Raw genomic sequence first — 23,626 nt, 5'->3', positions numbered from 1 at the left:
TTTGTTTCACTTTCTCTTTTAAATAACAAAAATCTAATTTTAATAGCATCTACATTGTAATATAATATTATTGCATAATTAGCTTTAGCCATGTAACTGTACTGTAAAATATCACAAGGAGGGATGCATATACTGCTGGTACTGTATATAATAAATAAAATAAAATAAAATAAAAGTATGGAAAAAATATTACAGCAGGTAGGATGTTCCAACAATATTGGTTTTAACTTTTACTTTCTAATGTGCAGGAAACAAATGTTTTTTTGTTGTGTTAAATTCATTCTTTCCTATTTATATACCATATTTAATGATACTCAATATTCTGCTATCAGTCCTCTCACACTACCTATTCACGCCAATAAATACATTCACTCTCAACACAAACTAGAGGACTGCATAGAATAAAATAACATTTTCATCCAAGAATCGGTATAAGAGACCCAGGTACTCGCTGCCCAGCTCAAGCACAATTTCATATTGGAACATCTGGTGAAAATAGAATGTAAATTTTTACAAAAGTTTGTCAGGATTCTGTTAAACACATGGGTTGCTGGGTTTTAATTCTTGTTGTATGATGATATAGTTTGTTTAATTAGTTTATTGTATAGGTTGTATGCTTTGTGAAAGCCTTATTAAATTATTTTGTCATTCCTCTAATTTTATTTCAGATTTTTAGCACGGACATTGTTTTATTCAAACACCTCACCCTGCATACATAACAACAATAATAAAGCATTTACGGGGATGATTTTTACCCTTTTCAAAACTATAATAGGTAATTGAAAATTTGTATTATTTTACAGTTGCATTCTTTACCTCCTCAGTTGTAGGATTTAGCTTTTCTTCGGCGGCTTTGGATTTGGCAGCAAGTACGAGCTCGACGCCGCGGAGGGACAGCACCCCGCTCGTCACACTGCACAGGAGAACTGAAACAAATAAAAAAAAAGTTCAAACAAAGTCTGACAGAGCACTTTTCCACCCACAGGGGTGAAGAAACGTTTACATCAGAGATTATCCGTGAATGCCATAACTTAACGAATTGCACAAACCTTCGCTTCTAACGGAGTTGCATCTCCGGCTAAGTTACATCAATAAAAAGATACGGCTTTTGTAACCGTGCATGATCCAGAGGGTCCATCAATTTTTAATGGCTTATTAGCCTGTCCCGACCAATAAGTGGCACCTCCTATAACCGTTTGTGCCATGTTGCATAACGCATAAATAAAAACTTCGATTTCAAACTGTCTTAAAAAGACACTGGTTAAAAAAAGTATAAAAGTGAAGGAAGAACAACCCAAAGAGAAGTGATTTTCTTATAAACTCTGAAAGCAGAATGTTTTTCGGCGGTACGACCTAATGGCGGCGCATTTAAGTAAGAGTCGGGGAGAAAACTGGTTGCTGCAGCAATGCTACTGTAGCTGCAGATCATGCTCTTATGCAACTCCTTTCTGGAAATTGGTCAGGCAATGAGGTCGTACGTGTCCTATAACGCGTTTTGATTTCGTTGTAATGAGGAGTGGAAAGAAACACGCCCTCTGAAGGTCGTATGAAGTCGAGTCCTTTCACTATTCTGTCACCTTATGCACCTGTGCTCAAGAACCTTCGGTCGGATATTTTAGTTAACGAGGTTCAATTTTAGGACTGGCCAATTATTTGTTTCTATGAAAATCGAGAGTTGTTTTACAAAGGAAGGCCTTCTACTTCTTAAACAACTGCTACAATTACTGTTGATTTGCCGGTGTATAATTTCCACGAGAACGAACCAACACCCTTGTTAATCGAAAGTTTAAACCTTTTAAATAATAAAAAACTCTTGGGAATTAAATTGCTAAAAGGTTCATAGAATCGACAACATATCAGCTGGTAGATGACGAGGAGATGACATATTGTATGCAAATATAACAAAATGGCTTACCAGACGAAGCATAATATACAATTTTAAAAATATTCTGGGGCGATCAAAAGCATTACAAAGCACTACAAGCAAATGAATTTATTTCACAAAAACCAAAATAGCGATAATAATAATAATAATTATTATTATGCATTTTATTAAAAAAAAACAAAAAATTCAGAAGAGAGCATGAAAGACATAAATATGGCAGAAGGAACATGTATGAAATGGCATTAAAAAGCAACAAAATCAATACTGACAGACTTTCCAGAAACACAAGTAGAAGTTCAAGTTTTGTATCATTTGATCCTACCCAAGGGATAGGGATAGGGAGTTGGATAAAGAGAAAAGAGGTGATCACAAGGCTTTCTTCACCTCGAACTATTTTTCATTTTTCTATTGCTTATTTCTATTGCTTCCTCTTATTTTATAAATCACTGGCTAGTTTCAGGTCGTGAGTCAACCTCCATAGCCTTGCTAGCGGCTCCTTAGTGTATGCTTGCAGTTTTTCCTCTCCTAGTTGCAGGAATGTACTTCTAAAAAGACCCTCACAATCTCTTCTTCTTCCTGGCAGTATCTGCACAGTGTTTTTCTGCCAGTATTCCTATCCGTTGCATAAGCATTCCAGGCGGCAGTGCCCCCTCTAGTAATTCCTTTTTAAGTCTTGGTGGATAGGCCTTCTGTGAATCTTTTCGCGTGCCTCATGCTTGGGGTATTTGTTAACCAGGTTTTGAACTCATTAAGGATCCCTTTTTGGTTGTATCCTTTTTAGCGGCAAGGTGCTAGGCCACAATTGGATTCGAGGCCTAGAGAATTCATATGTCTCCTTTTTCGGCCAACCTATCCACTCTCTCATTGCTTCTATGTTCCGAATACCCAGGGGCACATGCCAAGTTAGGGTCACTTGCGTCAGATCCCACCCAAAAGGAAACAATAATAATATTAAAACTAATAATTACTATTAAAAAAAATTGAAATAATGTAGTAAATTCTTAATATCAAACTTTTTGAGGGGCCAAAGAAAAGTACTAAAGGTACTAGCAAAGCGTAAATTGGTCAAAGATCCTGAAACTTCAAACAGATCTACAGGTATTAAAACCTGAAATAGTGCAAGAAAACCCATAAAACTTATTTGAGCATAAAAACTCACCAAAATTAGCCCTTGTGAGTACTGCGATTTGCCAAAAAGCACAGGAAGAGAATGAAAGCTGTCTTATTTTGACTTCAAAGAAAACAAAACTTCGTTAAAAATTTCTTATAAATTATAGGTTTTTTAATAGACGGAGTTGTCTGATTCTAAAAAAATGAGTACACCCAACAAGGATAAATAACAATACGATAAATGACTTGTTTTATTTATTAATGTCGTATATTATATCACGTTGGTAAAATTTCAAAATAAATAAAATCTCATTGTTTTCTTGTTTTTACCTTATTTTTTCGGCCAAAGCGAGATTAAATTGATGGTATATGTGAGACAGTGCGCTACTGAAGCTGAAACGCGTTTGTGTTGAACGTAAACAAGCGAGAATAGACGGACCCAAGTGGCCAGTGTCGATTAGTTCACATTAATAAGAAAAGTCCATTAGATTCCGAGTTCCGAATGACCAAATAACGTCTTTCAATTAATTAATCTTTATGTAAGGTATTGTTGAAAAATTGGCAAAAAGGAGGGAAAATCCGAAAGGTGGGTTCAGATGGGAAGTTGGTGTCCGAGTGGATCGAAGTCACGATAGCTCAAGTGGTAGAGCAGCTGCGAATTTAGCCGAAGATCGTGGTTTCGAATCCCTCTCGTAACACTGACTTTTTTATCTCAACCAATACCTTACATAAAGAATAATTAATTGAAATAATGAGATAAGGATGAAAATCTGTGGATCACATCACTCCTACCCCACACATCTAAAAAATTGACACGATCAAATTGATAACTGATACTGCCCAACTGTGCCCAATTCTTAGTTTTCATATTATTTGACAAAGTGAAAATATGATTTTGCGATACGATCTGTTTAATCGGCTTTCAGCCTGTAAGAAAGTAGTAAAAGCTCGCGGTGTGAGTTGATTGCGAGACAGTCTGACCTAACGTGTTCAGGCCAACTGTGTCATATGCTCTAGTTACCGAGACATGTTTGCTCCTCGCTGACCCTCCTTTTCTTGTTGCTCAACTGGCGCAACAATGGACATATTTACAAAAGCTTGTTAGCCACCGCGTGTCCGTACGTCCTATGTTCCTTTCACGGCGAATTGTCTAATTTTGAGGCCTCCTCCGCAGGCTGTTAGGTCCAACAATGAGGATTTCCCCTCTTTGGGCTTTTCTCGTTGAGTAAGCCCCCTTTTACTCGGTTTCACCCCGTGTTATCTCATAAATGTGACACAATTTGGAGTTAAAGACTCTTATTAAACGTAGTATATGAAATAAAGACCTATAATGTTGAAACAATGACGTTATTATGATCCCATTAACAAAAAGAAAAAATAATTCAATTTTAAAAAGTCTATTTTAAATGTCATTTTGATCAATCTAATGGATTTCTTTAAATCAAAATTAAACTCCTCTAGCCTTCTTCCAGATCATCAGGCTTAACCCTATCATTCCACACAGTCCAGTGAATATTTCGCGTTGTAGAACGTATATCCTCCTCCCTTGAGCGCAAAGAATATCGGTACGAGAGGCTTTGTTGATGTGGCACAAGGGTTTCCTGTACAGATTGAAGCGAATCCTCCCAAATACACTCTACTTAATCCTGTGCTTTTATTTACTATGAATACGGCTTGCTCTCTGGCCAAAGGAGTACCAGTGTGCTCGGACCTCCATACCTTTTCTCCTGCAGATGTTCCTACTAAACCTACCCCTTCTTGCCACTGACCCAGCTGTACTATCCTCTAACCACGATCCTGCGGTTGCTTCGGATGATCTGCAGAGACATGTATATCAGATTGGTGTAGACAATTGCAAAGTGAAGATAAATGAAGGCAAGTGCATCCATGCTACATTTACACTCAGAATCAAATCTCCTCAACAATTACTACAACAATGTTCCTATTCTCAAATCCGACTGTGTTCGTAACCTTTGGTTCAACCTAGTCTTTCGCTTAACATCAGCATACACGACTGAAACGACAAGAACATACATAAGCTAGGTATACTCTACAAACTTATACGACGACATTCCAAGCTATCGACGAAAAACAATCTACAAAAAGCTACTACAACTGATTTGGATGTACGGTATTGAACTGTTGAGGAACTGCTACATCTTCAATCCTACCCCCCACAACGACCTTAAAGTCCCATTTATCCAAAAATTAATTCACAAAAAATTTACCAAGTTCCACAATAATCTCTCCCATCACCCCAATAGTCTCGCCCAAGCCCTGTCCAACATAACCCCTCCCTACAATATCATAAGGCGTCTTAAGAGGAAATGGCCTCGCGACCTCTTGGTAGTGAAGTTTATTTAAGGAAGTGGGAGAATAATATTGATTTTTTTTTCAATTTTTATTTTTTAAATGGCCTTATAAACTTTGCATATTAGCTAAGGAAGTGATGATATATGTCAGATAGAAATACAATCACTCATAACAGATAGAATATATTATCATGCGATGAGTATTTCTTTGAGGGAGGGGAGGGTGCGTGAAAAAAGGACCAAGGTGGGAATCGAACCCACGACCGATAATGATTATTTCCTCCCCTCAATGTACGTAAATAGTTGGAAGTACATCTATGTAAATTAGATGTCTCAGAAATTGTTGATTGTAATAAAACATCGAAAAAATGAATTTCTGGGAAGGTGTAGGTTTTATTATTAATTTATTCATGTTTTGACGATGTTTCGTTTGAGGATCAGGGTTGGGGTCCAAAATGAATACTGTTGTATCTTGTCAAGCTTTCGGCATTTTATTAAGCCTTCTTCAGGGCTCTACAATTGAATAAATATATATTACATTGAAATCTCTTTAAAAAAAAAAAAAAAATTTCATTCTTTCTATTTGGACTTACAAATATTCAGTCAGAAATGTAAATAAAGGAGGCACGTTGAGGTACTTCAATCAAATTCTTATTAAATTGTACATCCATTTTCTTTGTGGAAATAGATAAATAAATAAATAATTCAATAAAAGCTTTGATTTTTTGATGTTTTGTTTTTAATAAAACTTGTGCTTTCTGGGTTTAGTGTGGCACGTAGGAAGTATTAGCAAACCCTGTTGCGGAATAGAACGTTACCGGTTTTTAAATTGCATACCGGCAAAAATGACCGCACGTTTAAAAAGCTCAATGGTATAAAACTCTAAAATTCACCCGAGGTTGATGTGACTTCCAGAGCTACTGAAATAAAGAGATTTTCGCGCATTTAACAAATAAATAAATAAACATACTTGAAACGAACAATGGACAAAGGTGGATTTCGCAAGAATTTATTCGAAATAAATAATCCCTTTCGGTGTATTTCATAAATTATGGTCTGAAACAGTGATCGAGAAGGGCAAAGGCGTTTCGGATCTCTCGGGGGCATGGTAAATTTATTCAAAATATTTACGGTCCGAAGGTCTTTTACAAAGATGATCCAAAACAGGTTTAATTAAATGTCTGGACGTAATTTTATTTATGAAAATGCCAGGGACGTTGAAATATCAACCTTTTGAGAAAATGAATCACCACAAATTATTTATTTATCGAGCGAATTAGTCCAAACAGGGACATAACCCCAAGGTATGACACTCAAATGCATAATTCATCATAAATCACAAAAAATACCTTAAGCTCATGAAAATTTTCAATTACAATTATAACAAAATATAAAAAAATACATACAAACAATAAAATAAGTACATATAAACAAGACAATCAAATACAAAATAAGTAATATAAAATCAAAGTTTGAAATTTAAAGCAAAAATAAATAAGTTAAAAAATAACACATTCTCCCTTAGCTTTTCAAACATTTATCAATTTTCCTTCTGAAAACTCGCCAAATGGATCACAATTTTTAAACTTATTTAATAAACGGGCTATTCTGACGACACATTTAATCGACGACAAATTTGTCATGCAAATTTGATCATAAAACAGCTCATAAAATCGTGGATTACGGTTAGGTAGTTTGAAACAAAGCTGAGAAAGATCTTCTGGGGCATCGATATATCTTTTACAAAGCTTCCGTGCAAAAATCAAAAAGGCAACCGATCGGCGTGAATCCAACGAAACTAAATTCATTCAACTTTAAGGGCTGCATTGTACGATGAGAAACTAAGTCCAGATTTGACAAAAAGATACAAGCTCTAATCTGTATTCGTTCCATGCCAGCAGTATGACTCTTGTACGAGGGGGACCACACCAAACCAGCATACTCCAGGACACTCCTGACCAAGGACTGGTATAGAGTGTTAATTGCGAAGATATTTGTAAGTCAGACGTCATTTTTTACAAACCCAAGATTTCTATGTTTTATTAATAATGTAGGAATAGTGGTTCTCAAAGGTGTAATTGTTGTTAACGTCAACTCTCAGAATCTACCTCTTTAAGAGGAGTTCGACCAACGAAATAAGACAAAGGACTCGAAAAAGTAAACTTCTTAGACGAGAAACAAATGTAGTGACATTCAGCAATGTTTATCGTGAGTGTTAAGAATGCACCAATCGTAGAAAGCAGAGATGTCCTTCTACAATGTAATAAACTCATCAGATATCGATACTTCTTTAAAAATCTCTTGAGATTACAGCTAACAAAGAAACCTCACAAAATTTAATGGAGTTGACCACATCGTTGAAGAAGATATTGAGCAAAATAGGTCCAGAATGGGAGCCTTGCGAAACACCAGATCCAATTTAAACCTCATTCGACAAAAAACCATCAAAGCTGACACGAAAGGATCATCCTACGAGAAAAGAAAGAAACCAATAGCGGCACACCAACATGAACCTACAAAAAGTGGTCCACTGAGTTAAACGCTTTCGATAAATCCGTGACAACGGAATGGACTTCGTGACCTCTTTCAAACGAAGTAAATTAATTATAATAGAAAACGACCAATAATACAACTTATAAAGTACAATTACATATTAAATACATTGGGCACTCTCGACACGACACGCAAGAATGGCACAATTACACAGAAGACAAACACTTTGAGCCCTGAAGATGATCTCAATAAAGATCGAAACGTTGGCACGATAAAGAAAATGTTTTTCTGAAACCTACATCACACCAGACCGCATCTCACGATTTATAAATAAATATTAAATACATTATTCTAGAACCATCATTACCAATACCACGACTGCAACATTGTAACACACTGAAAATTACAAATTTGAAACCTTTACACCTTATTGTTGAAAAAAGCGTTAAACATAAAAGTTCTGACAAAACAGGTTCTTAAAAAAACACAAAAAACTTTTTATTTTTGATTCTGCGCCCTTGAACGTTCTGTTACGTTCTCTTTCACCGCCTGAAGAACCACATTTAGTTCTTGCTATGAAATATGTTCTAGTTGCCTTCAGCATATATGAATTTTATATAATTATTATTGTTTACCATAAAATTGTTGATTTACGGTATTTGTTTACATAGGTGTATTCAATTTCAGGGCATTATTGTGTCGTTTTCATCTTGGCTGCATAAAATATAAGAAGCGTTTTATCTTAAAATAAACGCTAAATATAAAATAGTCTAGGGGAAAATATATTTAAAAAACCCCAGGCATTAAACACAACAATAGATGCAGGTACGGTAGGTAACTAAATAAATAAGACAATAAGAATATTTAAGAACATGCTATATACAACAAATCAATTAATAGACAAAGACTTAACATCTGTTTACACATTATTTTCATTACATTACATTACATCACATGTTCATTATTTATGAAACAATATGTACCTAAGCCTTGTATGCTTGTATTACGGTTCAAGTCTTCCCTATTATAAATAAAAAGGTTTTTTTATATATATTTTTTTTAAACAGAAATGTACAATGTTTATTTCATTAGACATATATACAAAAATAAGCAACAAATTATATCTCAACCGAGCTTTATTTTTTTGTTTGGAGTTGATTCTGAACTCGAGGTTGAACTTTCCTTTTTTCCTTTGCCCAACCAAGCTTGCATAAAACTACTGCTCTTGTTATCCACGTTTTTTATATCGAACGGTTTATTACAACTTGTATCTTTATTGCGCGAATTGTTGACAAGTGTTGATACAGGATGGTAGCTTATTTTCTCTTTAGGAGTCAAAAGTTCAAGTCAACAACTTCGGTACCTTCAACGTCTAGCCATCCCAAGACTTGCTCCTCGTTTGAAAGAATTGCAGGCATCTTATGATGTAACCAGTTTAATGTTTTATTCGCTTCCATTGTTATCACTGTGTAACTGAACATTACTTCATCTGAAGGTGAATGCCACTCGTTGAAAAGACCAGCCATCTTTAAGACTTTAGGTCCAATCCAACCTTTTTCTTCACACCAAGTTCCATTTTCCCAAGAAGCGATTTCCTCAGCTTTTATCCCTTCTGGTTGCGGGCTGTACACAAAGTAAGGCTGTTTCTTGCTACCCTTGGTCGACATCCATTCGTAAAAGCCATCGCAGATAATTACGCACCTTTTCCCCTTAAGACTGGGTGAATAAAGTTTCGATTTGCGTATATTCTCGATCCTACAGTTGTTAGTCGATAAGCCGTGAGTTTTATAATCACTCTGATGCCATGGTGGGATCATCCCCCACATCATCGGCTGAAGGGCGCGATCGGTTTTGACATCCTCCCAGATAGACCCTGGGATCAGAACGGGCGTGAAATCTGTCGGTGCCACGTTTGTCGATGGCTTGAACTCATGTCCGTCAACATCTTTCCAATCTGGTCGGACATAATTTCCACTCTCTGGATCAAAATATCCGGTAGCCGATCTATAAGTTTCAGGCTGGCAGTAGCAAGACGTTCTACCACACATTGTCCAGAGAGAAATAAAGTTTATTGAGCGTTTTATTTATTAATTATTCCAAACTTTAGCACGTAGAAATATTAACTTATGTGTATATAATTTGTACAATATCTCTTCAAATGTCAAAAGGAAGGTTTTGTTATATTTATGCACAAATGTGCTATTTTTTCATGAATTATAAAAATGTGCAATTGCTCTATAGATATGGGTTATTAAGTTAGGTAATGTTTAAGTTCACATGCGTATCTATCGAAGTCCACCGTGGAACCACTCCAACAATTCTTTATTGTATTGTAAATTACCTGGAACTTAGCAAAATTGGATTTAGACATATTTCCTCAAATGGGAGCAATATAAAGTTATTAATGGACTTATATATAGATCATAAATAAATTTTTCGTTTTGCTGTCTATAGATGAACGCTTATTAATGACCGGGTAAACACTCTTTAAGATGCTTTTGAGCATTTTTTTCTTTTCAATATGGCAACTAAAATTTAGTCTGGAATCCAGATACATTTCAAGGTATTTAACATTCCTAATCCAAGGTAGTGGCGAGTTATTTATTTCGACATTATTGACAATTAATCTTTATGTAAAGTTCACTAGTTTCGTAGTCTGCTTGACCAATTAACATCTTTCAATTAATTAAGGTTTTTAGTTGAGATAAAAAGTTGAAAAATGGCAAAAAGGAGGGAAAATTCAAAAGATGGGGTTGAGATGGGAGGTTAGTGACCGGGTGGATCGAGGTCACGATAGCTCAAGTGGTAGTAGAGCAGCTGCGTATTTAGCCGAAGGTCGTGGGTTCGAATCCCGCTCGTGACACTGACTTTTGATCTCAACTAGAAACCTTAATTAATTGAAAGATTTATGTAAAGTATTGGTTGAAATGGAAAAGTTAGTGTCACGAGCGGTATTCGAACCCACGACCTTCGGCTAAATACGTCGCTGCTCTACCATTTGAGCTATCATGACTTCGATCCACTCGGGCTCCAACTTCCCATCTCAGTCTATTTTTCGAATTTCCCTCCTTTTTGCCATTTGTCAATCATTCATCCGAGTGGATCGAAGTCACGTTAGCTCAAGTGGTAGAGCAGCGGCGTATTTAGCCGAAGGTCGTGGGTTCGAATACCGCTCGTGACACTAACTTTTCCATTTCAACCAATACCTTACATAAAGATTAATTAATTGAAAGAAGTTATTTGGTCAATCGGACCACGAAATATAATGGAGTATTGACAATGCTACCATAATGTATAATTCTCCATTTTTCAAAATCTAAAGTTACTGATAATTCTCAGCAGATAGGATCAACCCTACAGGAGGCTCTTACAATGGTCCTATCATCAGCAAAGAGAGTCCGTTCAGCTGTAGTTTTTAACTTTTATTTATAAAGATGCTAAATAAAATTGGTCAACGAACAGACCCTTGGGGGATACCAGCTTTTACGCTTGTTAGAGGTGATCTTATGCGATCAATTTGCAAAGAATTCCCTGTTTGTTAGATAATTCCTAATAATTAAATGTCTTTGGTATTTATGAAATTGATAAGACATGGGTTTAAATATAAGACTTCTGTGCCAAACAGCCAAACGTTTTGTTCACGTCTTCAGTGAAATATGATTCTGTATATGATCTATAAATAAACTTATCAAGTATAACTAATTATCAAAATTGTTTAACTTAGGAAAACAAAGGACTTTGTAAATAGAAGCTGCAGCTTTTTTATGACCAAGTTACCACTTCTCTCGTAGTTTACTAGGTCAGGTTTATTTTAATATCAATTTAAAATATGATAATTATAAATACTGAAAAAATATAGCATATATATTTCACAAAAAATGTGGAAACGTCGCTACAAATATTTAGAAGAAAAAATAACGACAAAGGATTTGAACTCCTGCTGAACCGGCTCGGGGTCACTTATTGGGTCCGTCTTAACTCGCGGGTTTCTTGGCAAAGCCGAAACTCGTTTGAGTAATTGAGCGAACCCCCATCATCAACTCTAAGGGTTAGAAGTAGCATAATTTGCAAATTAATTTGGAAACGATTTGGCACTAAATTTCGGATAAGGATATGTCACACCTGTTTAGTCCAAAGAACACGCAAAGTTACGTGATCAATGAAGTTTCTGGTTATTTATTCCACATCTCACAGTGCTCGTGACTAGTTGGCCGAACGGTCGTGTCCGTCGAGTTTCCACATCTTTCAGCTCTTTGCTCCCTGGCCGGCGGGGGGGACGAGTCACGGAAAAATCTTTTTTAAAGAAAGAAGCAAGCAGTAATTGCAGTTGTCAATCCCCTAGCCCAAAACGGCCGGTTCTTCTTTTGAATTATATAATTCACTTTCGTAAGATCATGAAATATCAACGGCCCTGGCATTTTCATAGCGGGTTTCACCCCCACACAAATTAACTTACGTCCAGGCGATTAATTAAGCAAGTTCAGAACATCTTTGGAAAAGGACAAATTCGGATTCTAAATCCACCTCAGAGGATCTATTAAAACAAAACCTTTATTATCAGAATTGATAAACAATTCAAGTTCTTATTAATCCTAGAACTAGTACGGGTCAAATGAGAACAAATTTTTTTTAAATTATAAAGAAACATGAAAATTTTAATAGTTAATTCTATCCCAACTTATTGTAACATCCATTTCTGTTTTAATCTCTACAAACACAATAAGTTTTTTGACTTTTATATAGCTCGGTCCTAAAATCCATCTTTACGGCTTATCTGAGTCTGGTTTTCTTTAATAACTCACTAACATTTTATTATAGACGGATAAAATTAACCGCCTTGGTGGTTTTAAAAGTCCTTTTCATGCTTAAGGTTGCTTTTGTCTTGTTAGAAGCGGTTTTTAAATAACTGGCCAAGATTAAAAATAATCTTGATTTTTACCCTAGTAATTAATACGCAACTAAACCACAAAATAGGAACTATCGTTGATTATTGTTTTTAAATAACAGAAGATAACAAGTGATGTTACTTCAGTGGAGAGGCGTGGCTCCGTTAGGTAACGGAATTTCTGACGCAACTTTCGAATTGCTCTTGGAATAATGTATCTGCATACAGGATCAGTTGACATTTACACCGTCTCTCCGCGACATTTCGTCTCTTTTTCTTTTTCTTCTTTTTTTTTCACTTCGGACCTAGCGTTTCGTGAAGAACCGTTCGTGCCCGACACGCTACGAAGGTGCGGCTCTTCTTGACCATTGACAATACGCCAATTTCGAAGCACGCGAACATCCTAATTACAACAATCGAGACAAGACTTAAGAAGAAAAAAATGTAATTAGGCAATAAATATTTTGAGAAGGACAGTTAAGACTTGGCCAATGACCGTTTGAAGGTGATCCTTCCATTTTCCTTCTGAGAAAAGTGAACCTTAGACACCTACATTGTTCCCCATGTTCCTTACATTCCCACGTCTTTCTTTACGCGTCACAGTTACCAACTTGACATTTTTTCCATGATTTTATCTGCACGCGTATTTTTCAAAGATACAAACCTTAAAAAAAATCTCTTACCTACAGGATTTATCCATTACGGTATCTAAATAATTTTCAAAATGGTAACGATTTTTCACGTGATTTATGGAGAAGTTTCGCCGACGAAATTTATCGGTACAAGACTTTAAGAATAATTTTTTAATCATAGCGAAAGTACTCAATTCTGTATTAATTTTGAGTGCAGTCACCAAAGTCAAGTGAACAAGAATATTTGTTTATTTATTACTTACGAATTCATTGATCTATTGTGAAAATATTATAATTGTTGTTGGCTACTCGTGTTACAAACCTAGATTCTACATTCAAAATGGAACCAAAAAGTCCTAATTAACTATGGTCAGATTCTCAAAAGTTTCAGAGTTATTCCCCTTTTAGATTTTTTAAGATTTCACGTCCTTCGTTCAAATAAACAATGATAACTACAAAACTAAAATGTTTTGGACAAATCCGTTGGTACCTTTGAAAACTAAATTTCCAAAAGATGCGATCAATACTAAAGTTGTGAACGGTGAAAATATTATTAGCGTTTTAGTAGCCAGAACTTTGGAAAATAATTTTTTTCTTCAAAGTTGAAAAATTACTATGGTGATTCTAAACTACAATTTTCCAAACCTAGAAACCAGCAAATTTCAGAAAACGTACTCTATTTAATACCCTTTTTGTGGTGTAATTGCTTTTTTAATTACTTTTTTTCAAAGATGAAGAAATTGATGAAGGAAAGGAAAAAACCGATGTTGCCGGATTGGTAAGGTGGAAAGATTAAAAAAAAGTAGCATAGTTTTAACAAGATATCACATAGATAACTAAAAACGTTTTGAATCTTAAAACTGGAGGAAAGGAAAAAAACCGTGGCTGAAGGATTGGTAAGGTGGAAATATTAAAAAAAGTTTTTATTAAATTTTCTTAAGTTCAATAAAGCATTATTATTATTATTATATTATTAAAAAAGTAGCTATAGTGTTACTAACAACGTTAACAACAATAACTAATAACGTTTTGAATCTTAAAACTCTTTTATTCCCGGGAATATGAATATAATAATACAATAATCCTTTAATCAAAATTGCAGCCGTCTTGGTAAATAAGTAAACTCGTGCACTATTTCAGTTGCGAACCTTAATTAAAAAACGTTTAATAAATTCATTCAAAATTTCCTTAAGTTGTTTTTTAAATCCTTCCACCTTACCAATCCGTCAATCACGGTTTTTCCTATCCTTCATCAAGTTCTTCATCTTTGAAAAAAGTAAATACTCCCCTAAAAAGGAAAAATGAAATTTTTTTTTCAAAGTTCTGGCTACTAAAACGCTTATTTCCTCAACGTTTACAAGTTTACTATTGATCACATCTTATTGGAAATTTAACGTAGTTTTCAATGGTATCAACGGATCCGTCCACAACCTTTTAGTTGTGGTGTTATCATTGTTTATTTGAAGCAAGGTCGTGAAATCTTAAAAACCAGAAAAAGAGTAATAACTCCGAAACTGTTGAGATCGGATCAGAGTTAGTTAGAACTTTTTCGTTCCATTTTGAATGTAGATTCTACTGACAACGTTTGTAACACGAGTAGCCGAACACCCTATATTTATTTAATTATTATTTATTGAACTATTCTTTCATTGCTATATAATTAATTATTAGATATTGGCTATTAATTGTTGGCATTAGATGATATATTATTATATTGTTAGTGTACAATAAATTAACTTTATGGTTGTTATGATTATTGATTGGCAATTATTAGATTGATATATTGTTGGGTAATTAATACATTAACGTTCTATTAAGCAGGCAAATAAGACAAAAACCAAAGACAAGATTATAACACTTTTATGTATTTATAATTTTTATATTTACTTATTTATATTATACATTATATTGTATTATGTAAGTAGTAGAAATAGGTTACTTCTGAACTGATTGAACAGTGGTACTTCTTAAATACCATTGAGCTCAAGTAATAACTCAAAGTTATTCAGATATCGTGAGATGCGGTCGGGTGTGATGTAGGTTTCAGAAAAACATTTTCTTTATCGTGCCAACGTTTCGATCTTTTATTGAGATCATCTTCAGGGCTAACTCAAAGTATTTTATACTGCATTGTGATACACTTGATGAGCCTACCATTTAACAACCATACATCCGAATTAGTCAGATGGCGTTAATACTTCATCTTTTTCTTTAGATAATGGCTATTATGATTTTAACATTAAAGTTGTTGTCAGGCTTGTTATAATCAGTAACAAAGTTACGTTTTATACGGATGTCCTAGGATATTTTTTAATGGCTAGTAATTTACAGCATTTAATTAAATTTTGAGGGTGAAATATGTGAGATGGGAATTTTAGGGTTTAGCTTTGCTGTCCCTCTGTTGCAACGATTTCCGATTCGTAAAATGATTGTAATTTTGTGATAGATTGATGAAATTGTTGAAATTGAAATTGTACATTTCCTTTTAAAGAAAACTTGTACATCGACCTAAAAATGGCATAATCGAAGAGCAGTAATGTAGCGTGTGTTGAAGTGAATAAATGGAGTTTGAAAAGAGTCGAAAAATTCCAAGGGCATGAATTCGAACTCAGGACCAGAAAACTTGCTCTTTACAAATTACCATACAAAGTATTAAATCGTAAACACTCAAACAATGCTATAATTTACATTTCAATTCAAAGAATACTTTTCAAGTACCTTGAAGAATAGAAGTTATGAAAAAATTCCATCATCATCCCAGTGATTTTATAACTTTAGGACACGTACTCTGTAAAAAATGGCTGAATCTATTTTTTTTGTATAAACCAATTCTATAGCCAACAAATCTGATCAATGTTGAAAAAAATTTTTTAGGATATTGATTGCTGTGCTAGCTATCCTTTTTGTTAAGACTAGGGATAGGGATAAAAGAGGTGACCATAAGCCGTTCTGTACCTCGACCTGAGTAGATCTATTATGCTCCGCTAATTTTATAAATCACTAGGCTTGTTGTGAGTCAACCTCCATAACCTGCGGCTTCTTAGTGTAGGAGGTTGGTTGGGCTTTTCTCTTCCTAGTTGCAAGAATTTACACCTACATAGACCGTCACAGAAACGTGTTCTGCAGTCTCCTCTTTTTCCTGGCAGTATCTGCATAGTGTTTCTTCTGTCTGTACTCCTATCTGGAGCATGGTGCTGTTAGGCAGCAGTACCTTGTGAGGAGTTCAACCAGAATCCTGGTTCTGTTGGGATTAAACTCCAGCAAATCCTTTTGTCTTACGAATCGCCCTTCTATAAATCTCTTCCCATACCTCCTCCCTTGGGTATTGCTCTACCAGGGCGCATTTTTGCTCCTTTTTTGCGGCAAGGCATATACTAGGCCACAATAGGGTTGGGTACATAGTGAATTTATATTGGTTCCTTTTTTTGACAATATATCCGCTCTCTGCTGTTTCTATGTCCCAAGTGCTCGGGGACCCATGATATCACTCCATGTGTGTTCCATACGATTTTGCCTTTACCTCGCATAAAGCTAGAGAAATATATGAAACACACAGCTACATTCATTAACCTTCATTTTTCACAGCATTTTTGAAATTGTTTGATCAGGTATAAGAAACGATATAGACGTTTAATCGATAATTTTCTACAAAAAAAAAAAAAAAAAAATCACCAAACAGACATTAAAGAGCCAATAAACCAGACCAATACTACCAAATGGAAGCTGTATGCTTTAGATGACTAAACATTATGCATATATAGATTTATGACCATACTTTACCAGTTTAATCATAACCTATCGTCATACGTATCAGCGAGAACCAAAAAGTCCGAAGTCTTTCAGCTCTGAATACTTTTTACGTAACATCTAGAGAAGTCTCCCCAAAAAAGTTTTTATTTGTAACAGAATATGTTTTTCCAGTTATTCCAAGTAGAATTATTACACTCGGCTTAAAAGGACGACAACCACTGACATTCAAATTCAAGGTGGATGATTTCGGTTCCACCGGTACGCCGGTTCCAGAGCATCGTGAGGGACCCGTTGACCTTTCGTGGATGAGGACGACGAATTCTTCATTTTTATCAACGGCACATTCCAAGGTCGGCTAGAAAACTGAGTTCGACCACTGGGGAGAAAAGTGGATGTATTGTTGGCAGTGTAGGCCGAGGACGTGTAATCCCACGTTCCAAAAATCATTAATCATCACCGACCTCTCCTTCGCTTAATTGCAACGCCACATCTTTCTCACTCTTTACAGACGGGCCTAATAGTTTCTATTTCTGCTACTGAAGAACGGCGGGCTCCATTAGTTGTATACAGCCTTTTATTTTGGGTTTTCTCTTTTAAGGTGATTTCCTGATCATAAACAAACAAGGCTGTCTTAACTTTTTAACATTTTTTTATACGACTTAGGAACCTGACATTTCTCTAATATGTATAAATTTTTTTATAAAATAATGATTTCTGTACAGTAATTTATGCTGATATCAGTAATTAAATTACTCAAACGCGTTTCTCACGTCTCAACTTCCTCACTGAAGATGGCAAATAATTTAACAAACTCGCGAGAAAGATGAACCAAATAAGTGACCAAATTCCCTTTCACCGTCTCACAGCTCGTAGACCGACTCCCATAATCAACTCTATGGTAGTGACGTGCGATATAAGAAATATTCGATACTACTCAAGTATAGACAGAATTATTCGATACTAACGAGTACTTTTTCGTTTATTCATAAATGATCAACTTACTATTATGGACTTTGGTTAAAATTGTAAAATGTATTAAAATGATCAAGAAAGTGCTGTTTTTTTTTTCATTTTTAAGTATTTTTTCATACGTGGGTATGTAGGTAAGAACAAGGAAAAGCTGCCAATACATTTCCGCATAATTGATATTTCAATTTTATCGTTATCTAGTTTTGAGAAAATTGATCAACGGGTGTTTGATTTTCAAATGTTTGAAAAGATAAGACGTATTCCCACTGTTTACAAGATGCCGACGATTTAGTTTTCTTAGTAAAATAACTTCATGCCTTACTTTTGGGAGTAGACATGATTAGGTATCTACCTACGAGAAGGAAGGTGAACACATTTTAGGGACTTGAAGACAAAAACATTTTATAAGAAATTACTGAAATTGAAAGTGCGACGCGGGAAAGAATTATGAGTTAGCAGAATTATCAGCAGAGTTACTAACCACAAATTAAAAATCTCGATTAAATTTGTTGACACATGCCGCTAGTAAGTAGTAGGCGTTCTTAACTATTAATTCCCAGTTTGATGAGAGGTAAGTTTCGAACGGTAAATACCAATGCAATATTACTTGAACACTCGACGCAAAATCTAACTGAGTAGATTTTCCGATACTACAAAAAGTATTCGAAAAAGTATTACTTGTATCGAATGACTATATCAGATACAAAAAGTACTCGTATCGAATGAAAATAGTCGATATTTTAGTCATACCGATTGGTATCGCACGTCACTACTCTATGGTAATTTATTCATAAAATAATTTTTAATACTTGACCCTATATCGTATTGTTCAGTATCGAATCTTTGGTTCTAACCCCCCCCCCCTTATTGCTGTTTCTTCTTTTTTTCATTAAATCAGGCTATTTTTTTGGATCAAATTTCCAAGAGAAACATATGCATCAATGTCCACGAAATGCCACCAGTTGATTCTATTTGCTTCCGATCGATTGAGTAACGTGGGAATAGTTCACATAATGACAACAAAAAGTAGTAAAAAAGGAGAAAGTATTCCGTGGTTATTAGTTTTTAACTCAAGAATTTTCCAATGGTAATAACGCAATAAACAGAATTTTTCAATTAGGCCTGTTATATCGCACTAGCTGAGAAAAATCAACCTTTCTGTTTTATTTGGACAGTTTAAATGTTACATTTTTCTATACTTCCGTTTAAAATGCAACGTTTCACTTAATATTTAGAGAAAAATTCTCTTATATAACGATACTCATAAGGTGTAACTTTCTTTTAAAAAAAATGTTGTTTTACCTTTATCACTTTGTCTATAAGTACCATTTTTGCTTGATTTATATTTATGAGCAAGTTATGTTCTTATAAATAACAACTAAATTCTAAACCAATCTAGAACAATCAGGGATGTATTTTTTAATTTCCCTTCTTTTGGTCAGACGGCAGCTGACAATTTGGCCTAAGTAGGAAATATTGTATGCATTGTACTCGTCAAGCGCTCCGTTCTTGGTCAGACGAGAAAGTAATTCGTGGTTTTGAGATGAAATAAAAGGAAATTAATATTATTTCCATTGTTGTCGTGGCGGTAAGGCGTGGCGGTCATGTAGCAACTTTCATAGTTTTGAAAAGCCTTCGAGTTTCCTTGACTTTCGCTTTTGTACAATCTCTTTGAGTTCGGTGTTACAACCGGCTCCAATCTAAAGTGTAATAAAGTCCAACGCCCACCTGTTTCTAGGGCAAGGGAAAGGGATTCGTTGTCTGGATAATGCCAGTCCAGTTCGCTATCCCTTTCTGTAATTTTAAGACGGTCACGAAAATGGTCGCACACGTTTTATTTATGCGCCTTCTAGTCCAACCCAACTGTTCGACAGGTGTAGTTTGTTAAATTAAAAAAAAAGTATTTTTTAAATTTATTATGGAAACGTTATTAACCAAAAACAATAATATTCAGTGTATATAGGTGTAATAAACCTGCCGGGGTCGAGTAGATTATATAAAAAAGTTATATATAAAATGAACAAGAAAAAGAACTGAAAGGGCATCGGTGGCCGCAACGGTTCAGGCGTATGGTAAAGGTCCCGGGTTCGAATCCGACATACTTACAAATAGGCTTTTTTTCAAAAAGACCGGCACTCTGAGGGTTTATATGACTTCTGCCGTTGCGACCCCTCGTAGAGAAAAGAAAAAAAAAAGAACTGAAACTAGATAACCTGGGTTCGAAGAGACTAGGCAAACCGAGCAAAAACAATGAGGAGGTGATATATTTTATAGAATTGAGGGACTCTAATAGATGAAGCACAAAGCCACAACGTACCAAAAAGAAAAGGCGCAATTTAGAGCACTTAGAACACATACCCAAGTAATGAAACATGCCTTCTACTCCCCAGAAACCCATACAATACGTTGTTCATCCATCCGCTATATCCATGGGGTTTGATTCAAATAAACAAGCCGTCCTTGTAATTTCAAAACCCATCTGAGACAAATCAGTTTGAACGGTAAGCTAAAAAGGTACATATACGGAAGCAATGGTTAGATGAGTATAGAGAGAAAAATGGGTAGAAAAAGCGAATTCTTCTCGACCAGCTGAACTTGCGAGCCAATAAGATAGCTGAATCTTCCTATTCAGAGGTGAATTGTCAAACTGAGAATTATATTTACGAGAGAGATTTGTCCAACTTTTAAACCAAAATGTATTTTCATTTATAATTTCCATATAACATACGAGAGTGGGATAAGTTTAACACTTTAAGCCGATGCTTGAGAGTGTGAAGAGAAAGAATATTCACCGAAAGAATATTCCAGATGTAACATGTAATGTGGTATAATAGTATTTTCTTTTTTAGAGAGCTATATAACAATTTTTCACTCCTTAGCATAAATCATACGGTCTCAGTCTTAGGATTTATGGGTTTTCCTTCTCTGGGGAGATTTATTCTTCGTATTCGCGTTTCTTTACTTGCATTTAAATTTAAATTTACTTGTATTTGGTCAAAATTGACGTTATTAATATATTTTATTGCTAAGTACTCAACACATACCTTTCTTTAATTCATCATAACTTAATTGTATTCCATCATAAACCTATTCCGTGTTTTTGTATAGTCGTAGGGATTGCCCCCTTTTTTTAAATATATAGAACAAATAATTTATATATAAAATATTTATAGATTAAATTGAGGGATCCTGTTACCCTTAAAGATATGGATAGGGATAAAAGAGGAGGCCACAAGGCCTACTGCACCTCGACCGGAATAGATCTGTTATACCTCATTGGCCAGCTTCAGGTTATTAACCAGCCTTCACAGCTTTGCCAGCAGCTCCTTAGTGCAGGATCTTGCTTGTAATTTTTCTTGTCCTAGTTGCAAGAACCTGCACTTACATAGACCTTCACAGAAACATAAAATGTGTTCTGCGGTCTCCTCCTCTTCTTGTCAGTATCTGCACAGTGTTTCTTTTGTCTGTACACCTATACGGTGCATGTGCTTTCTTAAGCGGCAGTGCCCTGTCAGGAGTCCAACCTGTGGTATTGTTCCACCAGGTTTTAGACTCATTAAGGATCCATTGTAAGATGTAGGGTTCTGGGCCTAGAGAGTCCATGTTGGCCCCTTTTTGGCCAACATGTCAACCTTTTCGCTGCCTCTATGCCACGAATGTCGAGGGACCCGTGCCAGGATCAGGTCATTACTGTCACTGACTTCCGTCAGGGCCTCCATGCAGTTCCAAACACTCTTTGCCTTCGCCTGCATGAGGCTAGAGCCCTAAGTACTGCCTAGCTGGCAGAGAAAATGGCTTTCTTCCGGGAATGTATTTCTAGCCTTTTTATTTCTCTGGCACATAAATCTATCTCTACCCTACCCTTAAAAATGGGGACAGGGGACCCAACAACCTACTGCCCAAGGATTGTTTTTCGGGTGCCATGCCTACTCCCTCCCTATAAGGAGACAAGGGCCCCCTCGACTAAGTGTGACACCTTTCTCTACAAGCGGGACACCTGCGCGGGTTTTAACCAAAAGGCAAGTGTCCGAGTGTCAGACGAGTATGGCCTATCCTCAATCGGGTTAGCACGATCCTTCCCTTTCGTTTTAGATTCTCGGAGGGACATCGTTCAATCGTTCTCTTAACTCGCTTATCTCTTCTGCGAATTAGTCGATATAATGTCGTGATTAATCTATTATATATTTTTGGTTGGTCCAATCAAAGTAATTATTTTAATTATTATGTAAGTATGGCTGTTGAAAAATTAGTGACACGAGCAGAACTCGAATCCGGAGGTCGTGGGTTCGAGTTCCGCCAACTTTGCATAATAATTAAAGTTGTTATGATTACTTGGTTTTGGTATGGACAAATCCATTCCTTCCTATTTCCAAGCCTGCCATTGTTTTAAATTGGCGAGATTATGGTGGTGAGATCGGATGGTTTGGGATACGACGACTTGCGTTTTATTGAAAACTGGCTTTCCCTTTACCAAAGGCGGATTCGTTAAAACACAGAGCCTGTTAGTGTCGAACAAAACTGAGATAAGAATGGAAATCATTTATGCTTAATTTCAATGCTTGAAAAACTTCCGATCCAATAAGTTCACCATTTTGATTTTGAATGAGCAATCGGCTATCAATTTGCGATCCTCAACTTGCTTTGGTTCAGCAAGTGCGGAACTTTCCCAAATTTCACTTTTCCTAACTCATTAAATGGCGATTCACAGTTGATCGGGCCAGTCGTTTGAAAGTTTGGTCGATTTTACTTGAAACAATCTTGATTGCGACTGTCTGATCTAAATGGGCCTTTTAGCGTGGTTCTCGAGGGTCATTATCAATTTGGCAGTATGCACAACTGCACCTTCCAATTTTATTCAGCACAGTATTGACTATCAAAGTGGTCGATTAACATAATTAATCGAAAATTCAAATTTGCATGGCCCTGAGGTTTTTTTAAAATAATAATTAAGCTTGCCTATTTTATCTCATTTTTCAGAATATGCAAGCGAGTATCTCGGTAGAATTTTAAAAACTGATTTTCCAAGTTTCGTGAAAAGTAGGTCGTGAAAACCAGCAGAAGTGTGTTCTTCCAGTTAAAAAAGTTTCTTTTTAAATTATAACGAACACTTTTAAGTGCTATAACTTTACTTACGTCCCAACCCAAGCGCTTCTCGAGTCGACTAAATGTAGAAGACACTAAAAAAAAGTCATAGCTATATATTTCTTTATCATTGTTACATATCGTTTAAAAAGTAAATTATAATTTGTGTTGTGTATGCTTTTCTGTTTAAAAAAAACTTTCAGCTTGAATTCATTGGGAAGACGCTTCCGTTTAAATCGAACCGTTATCTCAGAATCCAATGTATATCATCAGAGGAGGATTTCTTCTCTCACTGTTGTATAAGAATGATTTGAATAAAACCACTGTAATTTCATGTCTACGTTGTAATTTTCCAGTTGACTTCCGAAAGCGGTAGCATATGAACGAAAAGGGCCGCATTTATTTCCTTAAGACGGAGCCCTTTGGTTAATGGGCAAAGATAAATAAAGACTCCTGCTGTCCACAGTGTTACGCAAGGAAAACACGTGTAAGGGGCGTTCACCTCGGC

At 35.6% G+C, this 23,626-nt stretch overlaps 1 protein-coding gene across 2 annotated transcripts in view; it reads right to left on the bottom strand.

The window, feature by feature from the left end:
- Positions 1-23,626, bottom strand: part of LOC106669716 (serine/arginine repetitive matrix protein 1) — a 73,363-nt gene that overhangs the window by 6,965 nt on the left and 42,772 nt on the right. For both annotated transcript variants that reach the window (XM_014399378.2, XM_014399379.2), the window contains exon 3: positions 817-926. In XM_014399378.2, coding sequence (XP_014254864.1) covers positions 817-926 — 110 coding nt within the window. The remainder of the gene's footprint in view (positions 1-816; positions 927-23,626) is intronic.

Source organism: Cimex lectularius, unplaced genomic scaffold (assembly GCF_000648675.2).
Source record: "Cimex lectularius strain Harlan isolate CLEC.00 unplaced genomic scaffold, Clec_2.1 scaffold8, whole genome shotgun sequence".
In the NCBI taxonomy this organism is placed as follows: domain Eukaryota; kingdom Metazoa; phylum Arthropoda; class Insecta; order Hemiptera; family Cimicidae; genus Cimex; species Cimex lectularius.
The sequence above is the reverse complement of the archived record's forward strand: the minus strand, read 5'-3'. Positions and strand labels throughout refer to the sequence as shown.